The sequence below is a fragment of the Ictalurus furcatus genome, chromosome 16 (genome assembly GCF_023375685.1).
Source record: "Ictalurus furcatus strain D&B chromosome 16, Billie_1.0, whole genome shotgun sequence".
NCBI lineage: Eukaryota > Metazoa > Chordata > Actinopteri > Siluriformes > Ictaluridae > Ictalurus > Ictalurus furcatus.
Genome location: NC_071270.1, coordinates 4,017,444 through 4,035,926, shown reverse-complemented (window position 1 = coordinate 4,035,926; position 18,483 = coordinate 4,017,444). Strand labels below are relative to the sequence as shown.

The window sequence follows — 18,483 nt, the reverse complement described above, 5'->3', positions numbered from 1 at the left end:
ATTCCATTATGTTAAAATTTATCCGATCATTAGGAAATCTCGGCGCGTGATCGTTTATATCCTGAATTTGCAGTGAAATACGATGCACATCAAGAGGATTTTCCAACACAAGCTCGTAATTAAGGATGCAAGACATTTTCGACCCACAAAGCTTTTCTCGGTCTATTGTTTCCACCACGACCAGATTCCCACTACTCAGATTAATCTCGCAATACCATTTAGTGCTGCCTTCTGTCTCGATTCGAGCTTTACGAGCAGATAATCGTCTCACATCAAGTCCGAGATCCTTTGCTATATTTGCGATCACATACTGTTGCTTCGTTTCTTCCGGGATTGTGTAGCTCAAATCTCCTCGGACAGCGCGAATGAAAATAAAAATACAAGCCAGAATACCTGGTGTCGAAAAGGAAAACGTTTTCCTTTCCATTCTGCAACGTCCACAAGACCTCTTCTGGTGCAAAAACGTGTAGTTATTATTTTAATCTATAATTAAATATGCACAATAAAGACAACCTTCTGAAGCAATGGTCCGCTGTGTCAGGAGAAAGCTGGAATATTTAATGAAAAGGGTGGAGAGCTTTGATAATTTTAGTTCGTTGGTATAGAGCGACCCTCTGTGTATATTTAGAAAACTGCAATTTAGAGAGTCCTCTGCAGTATCGAAAAGGTTCGTGGCTGGTATCATATTTGAATGTCGAGCAAAATTTTCTATTACTTTAAACAAAACAAAAATCATTATTTAAATAATTTATAGGCAGTGTGATACAGTGGTGGAAAATATAAATTAATTATATTAAAGTGTACTGCTTTAATCAAATGGCTAAATCAAATTACTGAAATCTTGAAAAAAAAAAAAAAAAAAAAATCATGACTGGCCAAGAACATAATGCCTTAGTTTTAGCAAAACCTCTCGAGTACACAAGATTAAAATAGTTTGGGTTTGTTTTTCCCTACTGCAATGCCACACATTTGTCAAACTATTCTGAGTAACTAAAACAAGACTTTTAAAACGTCGGATGTTTCGTTTTTGAAATTATTTTAATGTTACTGATTCGACCAGTACAGCCACAGGTAGGATATCATTTAATGTTCTATATGTAAAGACATTAATTGCAGCAATGGCATGAAAATAAAGTTTAAATTCAAGCATTTTTCCTTATGAAATTCGCACAGCAACAATTTGAGTACACTACGATAAAAAGTTACATGTTAAAAGAAAATATCCGGGAACAATGGAAGATATTACCACATGTAGTCTATGTAGTCCTAACTGTGAGTGAAATTAATTGTATTGTATGTGACACTTGTTCATGGCTTACCTCATGTGTATCCTCTGTGTTAAGCGTAATCAAACTTGCAGCTAAAGTGCCATTTTGGCCTATTTTCAGAGTTCCACCAGCAGTAAGAGTGCTGTCATTGTAAGACGTGATGAACTTGAAGTCACTGGTGCGGGATCCTGTTGTTAGATATGTGTCATAATTGTAAGAACTGCGGAGAGTTCCAGCTCCATCCACCTCTGCATAGTTAGGAGGGAGATACGTGCTTGGAATGGCGACTGCTCCATCAAACAACAGTCTGGGCTTTCTCCTTTGGCAAAACCTCACAGCCAGGATCAGAATAATGAAAGTCAGAAAGAAGGTGGACACGGAAACTAGCGCGATGATCAAATAAAAAGTCAGTTTGGAATTGCTCCCCTCATAAGTCATGTCTTTAAGTTCTGGAACTTCAGCAAGATTATCAGAAATCAGTAAATATACAGAACAGGTAGCAGAGAGAGGCGGCTGTCCGTTATCTTTCACTGAGATAACAAGGTTCTGTTTCATGCTGTCAGATTCAGTAATGTCCCTCTGAACCCTGATCTCTCCACTATGGAGACCGATAATGAAAAGTCCCGGATCAGTAGATTTGACAATCTGATAGGACAGCCATGCGTTCTGTCCAGAGTCAGAGTCCACAGCGATCACTTTGGAGACCAGAGAGCCAGAGAGAGCAGCTTTAGGGACCATCTCAGTCATTAAAGACTTTCCCTCTGGAGCAGGGTATAATATCTGTGGAGAGTTATCATTCTCATCTGATATGAACACACTCACAGTCACGTTGCTGCTGAGTGGAGGAGAACCATTGTCTCTGGCTACAACCTGGACTTTAAAGTTTCTGAACTTTTCATAGTCAAATGACCTCACAGCATGGATCACTCCTGTATCTGAGTTAATGGATAATAATGAGGACACTGCAACACTGTTTATCTCACTGGGTACTAGAGAATACAGTACTGTGCCGTTCTGTCTCCAGTCTGGGTCTCTTGCAGTAACAGAACTAATAGAGATTCCTGGTTTGTTATTTTCCATCACATATGCAATGTAGGACTGCTGTTCAAATACAGGAGGGTTGTCATTAATATCTGATACAGAAAGATGAATCATCATTGAGGTTGATAAAGGTGGAGAGCCTCCATCAGTAGTAGTGATAGTTATGTTGTAATATGATTCTGTCTCTCTATCTAACCAGCTTGTTGTTACCAAAGAAAAGTAGTTTTTGATAGATGGGTTTAATTTGAAAGGAACATTTTCCTGAATGGAACATCTGACTTTTCTATTATCTCCTGAATCGTTATCCTGAACATTAATAATTGCCACCTCACTGCCCACGATTGCATTCTCAATTATTGGATCATTCAGTGATTTAAGAATAATTCTCGGAGCGTTGTCATTTACATCAGTGATGTCTATAATAATTTTGGCAGTGGATGCTAAGCCAGGACCATCTTTTGCCTGTATTCTCAGTTCATATGTAGATTCTTCTTCATAATCTACGTTTCCAGTCACCATGATTTGACCAGTCATCTTGTCAATAGAAAATATTTTTGCTGCTTTATCAGATATTCGACTAAATTCATAACTGACCTCTCCGTTTACTCCCTCATCAGCATCTGTAGCGCTCACTGTAACTACTTCTGCACCCAACGGTGCGTTTTCAGCCAGAGTAACCTTATACACAGACTGACTAAAAACCGGGGTATTGTCATTAGCATCAAGCACATTGATGTGGATAACTGCAGTACCAGACCTCTGTGGAGTGCCTCCATCAGTCGCAGTAAATATTAAATCTATTTCCTTCGTCTGTTCCCGATCCAGCTCTTTGTCCAAAACCAGTTCAGCGTATTTTCCTCCCTCCGCGTTTTCTTTAACCGATAAAACAAAATGATCATTTCTTTCAAGTGAATATCCTTGAACCGCGTTTTGGCCTATGTCAGAGTCGTGAGCTTCATCCAAAGGGAAACGTTCTCCTTTATCAGCTGATTCCTGAATATCAAACATTATCCGATCATTAGGAAATCTCGGCGCGTTGTCGTTTATATCCTGAATTTGCAGTGAAATGCGATGCACATCAAGAGGATTTTCCAACACAAGCTCGTAATTAAGAATGCAAGACATTTTCGTCCCACAAAGCTCCTCTCGGTCTATCGTTTCCACCACGACCAGATTTCCACTCAGATTAATGTCGCAATACCGTTTAGTGCTGCCTTCTGTCTCGATTCGAGCTTTACGAGCAGATAATCGTTTCACATCAAGTCCGAGATCCTTTGCTATTTTTCCGATCACATATTGTTGCTTTGTTTCTTCCAGAAATGTGTAGCTCAAATCTCCACGGACAGCGCGAATGAAAATACAAATACAAGCCAAAATAAATAGCATATAAATTGAAAACGTTTTCCTTTCCATTCTGCAACGTCCACAAGACCGCTTTTCATGAAAGAACGAGTAGTTATTAAAGTAATTTATGATGAAATGTACACAATAAAGACAACCTTCTGCAGCAATGGTCGCTGTCAGGAGAAAACTGGAATATATCATGAAAAGGGTGGAGAGCTTTGATAATTTTAGTTCGTTGTTAAAGAGCGACCCTCTGTGTATATTTGGAAAACTGCGGTTTTGTCGTTTCTATGCAAAACCGAAAACAGATTGCCTGTTTCGAGTTCCATCAACGCAGCAAATGTCACAATAAAATAAAGTGGTTTAGTGTACAGTATACATTGGATTAATGTATTTTCCACTTATCTATACAGAGGCGTTGTTAACGCTGTCTGCCAGTGTATGGTGCTGAAACAGACTTAACCATACACTGTAAACCCTAATGTCTTTACTTAAACAATCAAGTAATCTTGACTAAACATTACTTAACATCTTGCATTTTGGACCCATAACTCAAAAATATAAGTTAGTCTAACTTATTAACCTACAAAGTACATAAACTTAAGATTTCAAGTGTTATGAAGTTGAACATGAAACATGAAATCATGATTCATTAAAATAGCTCACGCTGGTCTTCCTTTGATGTGACTGACCATGCAAGGAGTTTTGCCTGGCAACAAGAGAATTAACGCATTGATCGGTAGATAATTACAAAAGGCGTTCCTCTTCGTCTCGTCTGTTGGTTGTTGCTGAGACTGGTTTCAGTGTGAAGTTAAAGAAGGGAGTTTTTCATCGTGCGCCATTTTAAGTAAGTAAACTTATTACATTGATATTAAATTATTTTGTGTGATTTTTTAATAGTGAAATATGTTTGTTAAATTCCTATTGGTACATTTTATAATAAAGTACAACACAGCCATAATTACAAATGTTTCCCGGTCGAACTTTGCTAACGTAGCTATTAATTAACAATATTCTTAACGATGGTTTTGTGATGGTATGATAACTGAGATATCAAATGATTATTTATGTGATTTGAAATATTTAATCATATAAATTAATAAACGTAATCATAGTTTATTCGCGTATTTCTGTGAGAAAGAACATGGCAGCTAATGCTGAGACCTATCGGCCTAGTATTTTTCCCGGGCAAACTTTGCCAATGTCGCCATTAATTAACGACATTTTCATGATTTTGTGAAGGTATGATTGAGAAATAAACTTTTTTCATATTTTGACCTGTGAGCCGCAAACATTTCGTAAAGTATTAATCATAGGTTAATCGCGTGTTTTGAGAAAGAACATAGTAGCTATAGCTGAGAACAATTAGTGGTGTTTTATAGTCGGTGAAATCACAGTCTATCTTCACACTCGTCACCAGTAATAACTACAGAGCGATCTAGTTATTTAATAGCTAAATTAAGTTGATCTACCTTACAGCATGTTTGTCACTTTTTAAAGCCAGAGACCTTTATTTGCTGGTTTAGGCATATTTTGAATAAAGTTGTTTAATTATAATTAATTATAATGTAATTTTCTTTATTATGTTTTAGCTTTGACTTTGTTAACTTTAATATTTTAAATTGTTTTTATATTACAGGTGATATGAGACAACAACATGTGGAAATATAAGCAGTGCATTTTTAACTCTGAGAAAAGAGGAGAACTTCTCAAACATTATCATTTGATACATGGTGGTGTCAACATTTAATGTATTTCTTATTTTTTCATATCAGTAATCTACTATGTATGATTTGATCATCTTAATTTAAATTAACATTTACATATATTCTCATAGAAATGCTGCAAACATATTGATAGTGAGTGGTTATGGCATTAATGGAGTTTCATGTTTTCACCCCTAAAGTCAGCCCAGCCAAATGAAGTCCGAATCCTTGTGCTTCGAGGACTACCTGTCATACTTGGAGACGATGACTCTGCTTTCTTTAAGTCATGTTTAGTAAGTCCATCTGTTCTTAACCTCTATACCTGTGCTCACAGTAGTCTGAGCATTTGTCAGGGAATCATGTTGATTTTAAAGCAATAGTTCAATCAACAATGAAAATTTGCTGAGCATGTACTCCAGCTCAGGCCAGCCAAAATAAAGAGGAGTTTGTTTCTTCATGGGAGCAGATTTGGAGAAATTTAGCATTAAATCACTAGAATGAAAGTTCAACCAGCTGATAAAAAAATCACAACAATCCACAAGTAATCCACACGAAACCATCAAGGCATTTCAACTTTAAATCACTGCCATTATAATGCTATAAGGATAATACTGCTTTTTTCAGCAGAAAAAGTCCATCCCCTGTTGTTCCCTCACATCAAAATCCATATGCAAATCTCACATTTTAGCTGGATGCAACAGTTTGAAGTTAAACTGTCTTGATTGATTACAAACATGCAGCTTTTTGTACAAGACGTTAATTGATGGATTGGAGTCATGTTGATTACTTGTGGATTGTTGTGATGATTTTATCAGCTGTTTGGACTGATGTCACCCATTTATTGCAGAGAATCCATTGGTAAGCAAGTGATATACTGTAAAAAAATTTTCCAAATCTGTTCACATGAAGAAACAAACTTATCTATACTTTGGATGGCCTGAGGGTGAGTGCATTTTAATCTTTAGGTGAATTATTCATTTATTATAGAAACATGGCCAAATTTTTTGTACAAGTCTTCAAATTACTCAACTTTATTTATACCGCATCCTTTTAAAAGTGTATACCAAGTGCTTTGAAGGGCGGATGTATATTTGCATAAATTCACATGTATACCTGTCAATATAATTTTGCTTTGTACTAAATTTGGCAGTATCTATCTCATATTTTTCATCAATACAATTGATTTTTTTTTTTTGATAGATTTGGTGAGCATTCTGATAAACATGCATTGATGGTCAACCTTTGATGCATGATCACAATACTCTATTTATACCCGTTTCTTCACTAGGTGTCTGGTCATTGCAAATCTACCCTTGATGTGCCAGTGGAGATCTTATTTGAAGACACCAATCATCAGCCCCCCAATTCCTTGCATTTGACTTCCTCTATTGGGACAATACTTGAAGGACAGGTGGTGATGGATAAATTGCAGGACCTCCCACAAACAATGTGTCTTCTCTTTGGTCTTATTTATGCATTAGACCTGAATTACCCAAAATCACCCACAAACACATTTGATTTCATACAGCATGTACTCATGTCAATGGGGCAGAACACCCTCGAGCCTAAAGTACAGTCTTTGGCAAACTAGCTTTTGTTTAAGAAAAATTTGAAGGTCTCACTGTTGCAGATTTTGAGTCAGCATTGTTACATTTACATGCTCAGTACCTATTAACATAATTGTGAGACCATTTGTTTCCTCAATTTACTCCATTATCCGTTAACAAAAGATAAAAAGTATAATGTTTGAATGGTTTAAGTGCACTGAGTTCTACCATTGTAGTGCACTAGTTAATGTGGGACATTGTTACCACCTGTACAGTGTGGTTGTGACCAAATTCCATTTCCATTACAGTAGGGTGTGTACAGTAATTTCACCAATATTGTGAATATTGGTCAATAAAGACATTCAATATGATGTTTAGTATGTTTTACTTCAGTTTGGTATGTTTGCACAAAGCTTAAACAGTCAAAATTAATAAAAACAAAGTCAATTAGATTTAATTTATAATTAATTTTTAATTTAAATTGAATGTTCAAGTTGAGTTCAATTAAATATGTAAGTACACTTGAAATTAACACCAAGTTAAATGAACTTAATTGTTTAAGTACACTATATAAACACCAAGTTTGGTGAACTTAGCAATTTAAGTACAGTCTACATGAGTGCCAAGTTAAGTGAACTTAAATATACAAGTTTTGGGAGACCCCATTACTCAAGAACATTGAAGGAACGAGTTTACTCAATAAATTGAGTTCAGTCAACTAATAAGGCTTTTCAGTGTAGTAATTACAGTAAGAAGTGGACTAACTAGCAAGCATGTCAAGATAAGATTCTCCTATAGAGCAAATACATAAATAAAATAATAAAAGTAATTCTATTGCTTATTGTTGTTTTACTTACACTGAACAAATCAAATATCAAATATTTACTTCCCGGCCAGTAAAATTACATATAAATTTTACTGACTTCAAAGTAAATATCTGATATTTGTTTTGTTCAGTGTTCAATATATAAAATAAGCTAAAATACAAGAGCAAAAGCAGAGCACAATTTGCAATTAAGCTTAAAAGAAAACTGTATTTGAATTCTCTTTTTGTTGTTGCATACTTATGTTGAGCAAAGGCATAACTTTTGTCCCAAATAAGTCTGTCTTTGCCAGATAAGTTAAATAAATAACAATAGCGATTGTAGACACTAGAAAAAAAAGAATAGAGACAAAGATGTGAACCTGACTTTTTGAAAGAGTTTTAAAATCTTATTATTCATCTTACCTCTTCCACATCAAAAAGGCTGCTTGTATTTGAAACATCTGGATTCTTCTTCAGAGTTCCACCATCAGAAAGTGTGCTGTCATTGTACGACGTGATGAACTTGAACTCACTGGTGCGGGATCCTGTTGTTAGATACGTGTCATAATTGTAAGAACTGCGGAGAGTTCCAGCTCCCTCCACCTCTGCATAGTTGGGAGGGAGATACGTGCTGGGAATGGCGACTGCTCCATCAAACAACAGTCTGGGCTTTCTCCTGTGGCAAAACCTCACAGCCAGGATCACAATAATGAAAGTCAGAAAGAAGGTGGACACGGAAACTAGTGCGATGATCAAATAAAAAGTCAGTTTGGAATTGTTCTCCTCATAAGTCATGTCTTTAAGTTCTGGAACTTCAGCAAGATTATCAGAAATCAGTAAATATACAGAACAGGTAGCAGAGAGATGCGGCTGTCCGTTATCTTTCACTGAGATAACAAGGTTCTGTTTCATGCTGTCAGATTCAGTAATGTCCCTCTGAGCCCTGATCTCTCCACTATGGAGACCAATAGTGAAAAGGCCCAGATCAGTAGATTTGACAATCTGGTAGGACAGCCATGCATTCTGTCCAGAGTCAGCATCCACAGCGATCACTTTGGAGACCAGAGAGCCAGCGAGAGCAGATTTAGGGACCATCTCAGTCATTAAAGACTTTCCCTCTGGAGCAGGGTATAATATCTGTGGAGAGTTATCATTCTCATCTGATATGAACACACTCACAGTCACGTTGCTGCTGAGTGGAGGAGAACCATTGTCTCTGGCTACAACCTGGACTTTAAAGTTTCTGAACTTTTCATAGTCAAATGACTTCACAGCATGGATCACTCCTGTATCTGAGTTAATGGATAAAAATGAGGACACTGCAACACCGTTTATCTCACTGGGTACCAGAGAATACAGCACTGTACCGTTCTGCCTCCAGTCTGGGTCTCTTGCAGTAACAGAACTAATAGAGATTCCTGGTTTGTTATTTTCAGTTACATATGCAGTGTAGGATTGCTGTTCAAATACAGGAGGATTGTCATTCACATCTGATACAGATAGATGAAAAGTCATTGAAGTTGATAAAGGTGGAGAGCCTCCATCAGTAACAGTGATAGTTATGTTATAATCTGACTCTCTCTCTCTATCTAACAAGCTTGTTGTTACCAAAGAAAAGTAGTTTTTGATAGATGGATTTAATTTGAAAGGAACATTTTCCTGAATGGAGCATCTGACTTTTCTATTATCTCCTGAATCATTATCCTGAACATTAATAATTGCCACCTCATTTCCTATCATCGAATTCTCAGGAATTGGATCATTGAGTGATTTAAGAATAATTCTCGGAGCATTGTCATTTACATCAGTGATGTCTATAATTATTTTGACAGTGGATGCTAAGCCAGGACCATCTATGGCCTGCACTCTCATTTCATATGTAGATTCTTCTTCATAATCTATGTTTCCAGTCACCATGATTTGACCAGTTGTCTTGTCAATAGAAAATAATTTTTCTGCTTTACCAGATATTCGACTAAATTCATAACTGACCTCTCCGTTTACTCCCTCATCAGCGTCTGTAGCGCTCACTGTAACTACTTCTGCACCCAACGGTGCGTTTTCAGCCAGAGTAACCTTATACACAGACTGACTAAAAACCGGGGTATTGTCATTAGCATCAAGCACATTGATGTGGATAACTGCAGTACCAGACGTCTGTGGAGTGCCTCCATCAGTCGCAGTAAATATTAAATCTATTTCCTTCGTCTGTTCACGATCCAGCTCTTTGTCCAAAATCAGTTCAGCGTATTTTCCTCCCTCCGCGTTTTCTTTAACCGATAAAACAAAATGATCATTTCTTTCAAGTGAATAACCTTGAACCGCATTTTGGCCTATGTCAGAGTCGTGAGCTTCATCCAAAGGGAAACGTTCTCCTTTATTAGCTGATTCCCGGATATCAAACGTTATCCGACTTTTAGGAAATCTCGGCGCGTTGTCGTTTATATCCTGAATTTGCAGTGAAATGCGATGCACATCAAGAGGATTTTCCAACACAAGCTCGTAATTAACAATGCAAGACATTTTCGACCCACAGAGCTCCTCTCGGTCTATTGTTTCCAAAACGACCAGATTTCCACTCAGATTAATGTCACAATACCGTTTAGTGCTGCCTTCTGTCTCGATTCGAGCCTTACGAGCAGATAAACGTTTCACATCAAGTCCGAGATCCTTTGCTATATTTCCGATCACATATTGTTGCTTCGTTTCTTCCGGGATTGTGTAGCTCAAATCTCCACGGACAGTGCGAACAGAGAAACAAAAATAAATCAAGATAATCAGTGAAGAAAACGAAGATATCTTCTTTTCCATTCTGAAACGTGCTGAATATCTCCTTGGTTAAGGTGCCTGTACTAATTAATGTGAGCTGTCATTAATTATTTCTACATTACAGGCTATACAACCTTCTGTAGCAATCCTTCTCGACGTTATGGGATGCTGCAATATGAGAATCTAGGTGGAGAGCTGTGATTTTAAGTCTGTTGTTAAACAGCGACACTCTGAGGATTTTTACTGTTATTGCAGTTTCGTGTCTTGTTTTGATCCACTCCTTCCGTTACTACGAGCACATTTATCTATGAAATAAGAATTTTCAATCGCTAAGAGAAAAAAAAAACCCACAGCAGATGTATGTGCGAAACAAACAAACAATAAAACTTGTATATTGATGGAGACTACTATACCCTTAAATATACCCTTGTATGAATTGTCCTTAGTGCCTTTTCCCCCCCAAACAGTCGATGGTTAATTCCATACTGCTAAAATGTTAGCAAAACCCTCAAAGTCACAACCAGCATCCAATCTCTTCAATATAAAATTTGTAGTCACAGTAAATTAAGTTGATCAAACTCTAATCAATACAACATTATTTTAGTAACTAAACTGATGCATCCTCAGGTCTGATCAGTGGCAGTAGTTATGTAAAAATCCCAAGACCCCTAAATCCTCATGTCTGACCATGCAGTCGCCACCCTACCCTTTTCCCATTCATAAACCAGAAAAAAAATTCTGCCTCTATACCAGCAAATGAATCAACAAGCCTGACCTCATTATGTAAATCATCACACCAAGTTGTTAGGTCCAGATAAAGTGCAAAAACAAATCTTGAACCAAAACTTCAAATAAATAGCAGCATCAGTGAAATACTCTGAGATAGCACCCATAAATGGCACCAACCACCTTGATGCCTAGATATACCCCACATTAGTTATTGGAGTTATAGTCATGAAACATGTTTTATCATTTTTGAAAGCTAGAGCATGAAACTATAAATACAGAACTTCATGCACAGGATTTGCAACAACTTGCATGAATTCCCTACATAAAGCTTTTCAGTATATTATGATTGTAATTCAAATCAGACATATTTACCAACAGCATTGGCAATACATTTTTTATCAATGGATTACATCATAATAGAAAAATAGGTGATTTCCACTGCCGCACTGCCACACTATTTTGAAAGCTCTTTACCATGAAGCAAAAAAAAAAAAAGAAAAAGAAATATTCATTACAACCTACACAAAAAAAGGAAAAGTGGCTATATGGGGCATAGAGAAGCTATAGCATTCATTGTAACATGTGAAGTACTATATGGTTTTGTTTGTTAAGACTTTTCTTACCTCATCTCCATCACATGTGTTGTTAAGTGTAATTAGACTAGCACCTAAAACATCACTTGGGCCCTTTTTCAGAGTTCCACAAGCAGTAAGAGTGCTGTCATTGTAAGACGTGATGAACTTGAAGTCACTGGTGCGGGATCCTGTTGTTAGATACGTGTCATAATTGTAAGAACTGCGGAGAGTTCCAGCTCCCTCCACCTCTGCATAGTTGGGAGGGAGATACGCGCTGGGAATGGTGACTGCTCCATCAAATAACAGTCTGGGCTTTCTCCTGTGGCAAAACCTCACAGCCAGGATCAGAATAATGAAAGTCAGAAAGAAGGTGGACACGGAAACTAGCGCGATGATCAAATAAAAAGTCAGTTTGGAATTGCTCTCCTCATAAGTCATGTCTTTAAGTTCTGGAACTTCAGCAAGATTATCAGAAATCAGTAAATATACAGAACAGGTAGCAGAGAGAGGCGGATGTCCATTATCTTTCACTGAGATTGCAAGGTTCTGTTTCATGCTGTCAGATTCAGTAATGTCCCTCTGAGCCCTGATCTCTCCACTATGGAGACCAATAGTGAAAAGTCCCGGATCAGTAGATTTGACAATCTGATAGGACAGCCACGCGTTCTGTCCAGAGTCAGCATCCACAGCGATCACTTTGGAGACCAGAGATCCAGCGAGAGCAGATTTAGGGACCATCTCAGTCATTAACGACTTTCCCTCTGGAGCAGGGTATAATATCTGTGGAGAGTTATCATTCTCATCTGATATGAACACACTCACAGTCACGTTGCTGCTGAGTGGAGGAGAACCATTGTCTCTGGCTACAACCTGGACTTTAAAGTTTCTGAACTTTTCGTAGTCAAATGACTTCACAGCATGGATCACTCCTGTATCTGAGTTAATGGATAAAAATGAGGACACTGCAACACCATTTATCTCACTGGGTACCAGAGAATACAATACTGTACCGTTCTGTCTCCAGTCTGGATCTCTTGCAGTAACAGAACTAATAGAGATTCCTGGTTTGTTATTTTCAGTTACATATGCAGTGTAGGATTGCTGTTCAAATACAGGAGGATTGTCATTCACATCTGATACAGATAGATGAATAGTCATTGAAGTTGATAAAGGTGGAGAGCCTCCATCAGTAACAGTGATAGTTATGTTATAATCTGATTCTGTCTCTCTATCTAACAATCTCGTTATTAGCAAAGAAAAGTAGTTTTTGATAGATGGATTTAATTTAAAAGGAACATTTTCTTGAATGGAGCATCTGACTTTTCTATTATCCCCTGAATCTTTATCCTGAACATTAATAATGGCCACTTCAGTGCCTATAATGCTGTTCTCAGTTATTGGATTATTCAGTGATTTAAGAATAATTCTCGGAGCGTTGTCATTTACATCAGTGATGTCTATAATAATTTTGGCAGTGGATGCTAAACCAGAACCATCTATGGCTTGCACTCTTATTTCGTATGACTTTTCCTCTTCATAATCAACATTTCCGTTTAACGTAATTTGACCAGTTGTCTTGTCAATAGAAAATAATTTTGCTGCTGTATCAGATATTCGACTAAATTCATAACTGACCTCTCCGTTTACTCCCTCATCATCGTCTGTAGCGCTCACTGTAACTACTTCTGCACCCAACGGTGCGTTTTCAGCCAGAGTAACCTTATACACAGACTGACTAAAAACCGGGGTATTGTCATTAGCATCAAGCACATTGATGTGGATAACTGCAGTACCAGACCTCTGTGGAGTGCCTCCATCAGTCGCAGTAAATATTAAATCTATTTCCTTCGTCTGTTCCCGATCCAGCTCTTTGTCCAAAACCAGTTCAGCGTATTTTCCTCCCTCCGCGTTTTCTTTAACCGATAAAACAAAATGATCATTTCTTTCAAGTGAATATCCTTGAACCGCGTTTTGGCCTATATCAGAGTCGTGAGCTTCATCTAAAGGGAAACGTTCTCCTTTATCAGCTGATTCCCTTATGTTAAACATTATCCGACTTTTAGGAAATCTCGGCGCGTTGTCGTTTATATCCTGAATTTGCAGTGAAATGCGATGCACATCAAGAGGATTTTCCAACACAATCTCGTAATTAAGAATGCAAGACATTTTCGATCCACAAAGCTTTTCTCGGTCTATTGTTTCCACCACGACCAGATTTCCACTACTCAGATTAATGTCGCAATACCTCTTATCGCTGTCCTCTGTCTCCATCCGAGCCTTACGAGCAGATAATTGTTTAGCATCAAGTCCGAGATCCTTTGCTATATTTCCGATCACATATTGATTTTTTGATTCTTCTGGCACTGGGTAACTCAAATCTCCACAGACAGCGCGGATAAAGAGGCAAAAATAAATAAAGATAAACCGTGAAAAACACGAAGATATCTTCTTTTCCATTTTGAAACGTGCTGAATTTCTCATTGGTTACCGAGCCATGTACCAATTAACGTTAGCTATCATCAATTATTTCCAGAATATAGGCTATACAACCTTCCGCAGCAATCCTTCTCGAGGTTATGGGATGCTGCAATATGAGAACATGGGTGGACAGCTGTGATTTCAAGTATGTTGTTGAACAGCGACCCTTTGAGTATTTTTGCTGTTATTTCAGTTCAGATTCTTATTTTGCTATTTTCTTTTTGTTACTAGTAACATTTTTCTCCGTGAAACGCCTTTTCAGTAGTTTAGATTAAAAGAAAGAACGATAGATGGAAAGATAGAAGCAGGTTATGTGATGTACGTAATCAAAATGTTATATTTATTTAGATTATTATAGTTTTATTTTCGAGTAAACAGATTCATGGTCACCGTTTCGCCCAACACCACGATACCATGCTGATGAAACTGTACCAAAACATTCAGAGTGGCAACAATCATCATTCTGCTTCATTTAATAACAAATGTAGCTGCAGCAAAGTCAACTGATTAAGTGCTAGTAAATAAAGTGTGGTTTACCATTTGAAAATAATTTTCCTTTGTAGGTAATCAGTTGATACAGCCTCCGGTACGACCATTTTCCAAATTTTCCAAAACCTTTAGTCCAATAAATCTTTCTGGAGTAACGAAATCAATATGAGTCAAATAGCTGGGACAAAGAACCGTAAACCGCACTAACAAACTCGAGGCTCAGCTATATCCTGTATTAGATACGGAATCATAGCAATTATGGAACAGGATAATATGTTTCGAAATATAGAACAGCGGGAAATAAATAGAAAAGCTCATGTACAGTACTTGGGACATCTCTCCTAAATTTCCGACACATATGTTTTAAGTATAATACGACTGCAATTCAAATCAGCCATCATTACCAACAATACAACAACAACATCAGTTTTTGACAATGAACCACAAAAACCATATACAATACCATTCTAAACCATAAAAAAATGCCATAGGCCTACATGAACTAGCCTACTATATAACAATTTCTTACCTCATCTCCATCATCACACGTGTTGTTAATTGTAATCAGATTCGCATCAAAAATATCGCTTTGGGCCATTTTCAGCGTTCCACCAGCAGTAAGAGTGCTGTCATTGTAAGAGGCGATGAACTTGAAGTCACTGGTGCGGGATCCTGTTGTTAGATACGTGTCATAATTGTAAGAACTGCGGAGAGTTCCAGCTCCCTCCACCTCTGCATAGTTGGGAGGGAGATACGCGCTGGGAATGGCGACTGCTCCATCAAATAACAGTCTGGGCTTTCTCCTTTGGCAAAACCTCACAGCAAGGATCAGAATAATGAAAGTCAGAAAGAAGGTGGACACGGAAACTAGCGCGATGATCAAATAAAAAGTCAGTTTGGAATTGCTCTCCTCATAAGTCATGTCTTTAAGTTCTGGAACTTCAGCAAGATTATCAGAAATCAGTAAATATACAGAACAGGTAGCAGAGAGAGAAGGCTGTCCGTTATCTTTCACTGAGATAACAAGGTTCTGTTTCATGCTGTCAGATTCAGTAATGTCCCTCTGAACCCTGATCTCTCCACTATGGAGACCGATAGTGAAAAGTCCAGGATCAGTAGATTTGACAATCTGATAGGACAGCCACGCGTTCTGTCCAGAGTCAGCATCTACAGCGATCACTTTGGACACCAGAGAACCAGAGAGAGCAGCTTTAGGGACCATCTCAGTCATTAACGACTTTCCCTCTGGAGCAGGGTATAATATCTGTGGAGAGTTATCATTCTCATCTGATATGAACACACTCACAGTCACGTTGCTGCTGAGTGGAGGAGAACCATTGTCTCTGGCTACAACCTGGACTTTAAAGTTTCTGAACTTTTCATAGTCAAATGACCTCACAGCATGGATCACTCCTGTATCTGAGTTAATGGATAATAATGAGGACGCTGCAACACCGTTTATCTCACTGGGTAGCAGAGAATACAGTACTGTACCGTTTTGTCTCCAGTCTGGGTCTCTTGCAGTAACAGAACTAATAGAGTTTCCTGGTTTGTTATTTTCAACTACATATGCAGTGTAGGATTGCTGTTCAAATACAGGCGCGTTATCATTCACATCCGATACAGACAAATGAACTGTCTTGGAGGAGGATAAAGGCGGAGAGCCTTCATCCACTGCAATAAATGTTATGTTGTATTCTGATGTAAATTCACGATCGAGTGCTCCAGATGTCACAACCGAGAAGTAATTTTTAATAGAAGGTTTTAACACGAACGGAACATTTCCTTGAATACTACATCGGATCTGTCGATTTTTCTCCGAATCTTTGTCTTGAACATTAATTATGCCTACTTCTGTTCCAGATGGTGCGCTTTCAGGAATGGGATTATTCAAAGATTTTAGGTGTATAGTGGGTGCATTGTCATTAACGTCCTCTATATCGATTATCACCTTCGCAAAAGAAGCAAGTCCAGAACCATCTTTACCTTGAATCCGTAATTCATACGTCGTTTGTCTTTCATAGTCAACTGCACCGATTAAAATTAAATCCCCCGTTTCAGACTCCAGCGTAAACAGTTTCAGCATGTCGTTAGAGATGTGTCCAAATTCATAAATCACCTGACCATTAGCGCCTTCATCAGCATCCGTGGCCCTCACTGTGGTTATTGTCGTGCCAATAGGAGAATCTTCCCGCAGAGTCAGTTTATAAACTGGTTGACTGAACACTGGAGAATTATCATTGGCATCGAGGACAGTAACATGTATTAGTACTGATGCAGATTTAGGCGGATTGCCTCCATCCAGAGCGGTGAGCAATAACCTTACCTCCTGCTCCTGTTCACGGTCCAACTCCTTCTCTAAAATGATCTCCCCGTATTTTTCTTGGCCCGGGTTATTATGAAAAACAAACGAGAAATAAGGATTATCCTGCAGTTTGTAGTTCTGTACCGCATTCACGCCTATATCTGCATCGTGTGCTTCATTAATGGCATAGCGAGCTCCTTTGTCTGCTTGTTCTGTGATCTCTAATTTAACAACATCCTTTGAGAAAACCGGTGCGTTATCATTAATATCAGTAATTTCTACAACAACTCGGTGTAATTCCAAAGGGTTTTCTAGAATCACTTCATATTTCAACATACACATAGTAATGAATCCACAAAGTTGCTCTCTGTCGATTCTATCAGCTACCGTCAAATCTCCAGTATTCATGTCTATGTCACAATAGCGTTTGTTGTCACCCTCCACATCCAAACGGGTTTTACGCAAGGCCAGTGTTTTAGCATTTATTCCGAGGTCCTTCGCTAAATTTCCAATCACAGACCCGATCTTCCTCTCCTCTGGAATAGAATAACTGATATCTCCTTTTGATGTCGGCAGCAAGAGAAACACAGACGCCACACCGAACAAAAAAGGCCATGTAGAACATCCAAGGTATTCCATAACAAATGGTGAAATCCGGGACGTGTCCAGAGAACTCAGTAGGATTTTGCAGTTATACACGGTGTTGCAAATGAGTACGTGAGAGGAAACAATAAACCCCAGTGACAAAAACAAAACAGGAACCTCGCAGTCTTTAATGGCGATGCCTCCTGCACCAGTTCGACGCCTTTCGCATCTTTACATATTAAATCAGAGGGTGGAGAGAAAGATCTATTCTTCTCTAAGCGGGCAAGTAGCGACGCATGGTGTTGTGTGTAAAAATTGCATTTAAAACCATCACAGAAAAATGAAAACAGTAGGAAAACAACAGTGAAAGTTAGATCGATATATAGATAGACGGATGGATGGAAGGATGGCTGTCCACTCATAGAGGTGCTGAACCTTGGTACAACATTACATTAGTACTATCTGACTACATAAACACTAAGAAACACGCCTTAATAAATTATGTGTATCCGACTACTACTACAACTACAAATTATAATATTTATAATAATCATTAATTTATTATGTTCCAATTAAAATGTAATTTATAATAATAATAATAATAATAATAATAATAATAATAATAATAATAATAATAATAATAATAATAAAGTTTGGTTAGTAAAGTTATAAAAATAAGTGGCGATTTAATTTCTTTTTTTCTGAAAAGAACAGATACAATACTCTACAAGCCTGACCACAGTATGCCAGAAGGCTTATGTGTCTATGAAAATTAGATCTACATAAACAAAAACAAACGAGTGAATGAATCAATTGTTAATTAATTAATCCCTTTGATTTGC

The 18,483-nt window shown here is 37.8% G+C and overlaps 1 protein-coding gene across 10 annotated transcripts in view; it reads right to left on the bottom strand.

Moving 5' to 3' along the window:
- LOC128620528 (protocadherin gamma-C5-like) overlaps positions 1-18,149 on the bottom strand; it is a 197,290-nt gene extending 179,141 nt beyond the window's left edge. For 4 of the 10 annotated variants that reach the window (XM_053645603.1, XM_053645604.1, XM_053645606.1 and 1 more), the window contains exon 1: positions 1,320-5,004. In XM_053645603.1, the coding sequence (XP_053501578.1) occupies positions 1,320-3,854 (2,535 nt within the window). In that variant the 5' untranslated portion in view covers positions 3,855-5,004. The other 6 variants (XM_053645620.1, XM_053645645.1, XM_053645616.1 and 3 more) reach the window with 3 other exon arrangements.
- Between the last annotated feature and the right edge of the window lie 334 nt (positions 18,150-18,483).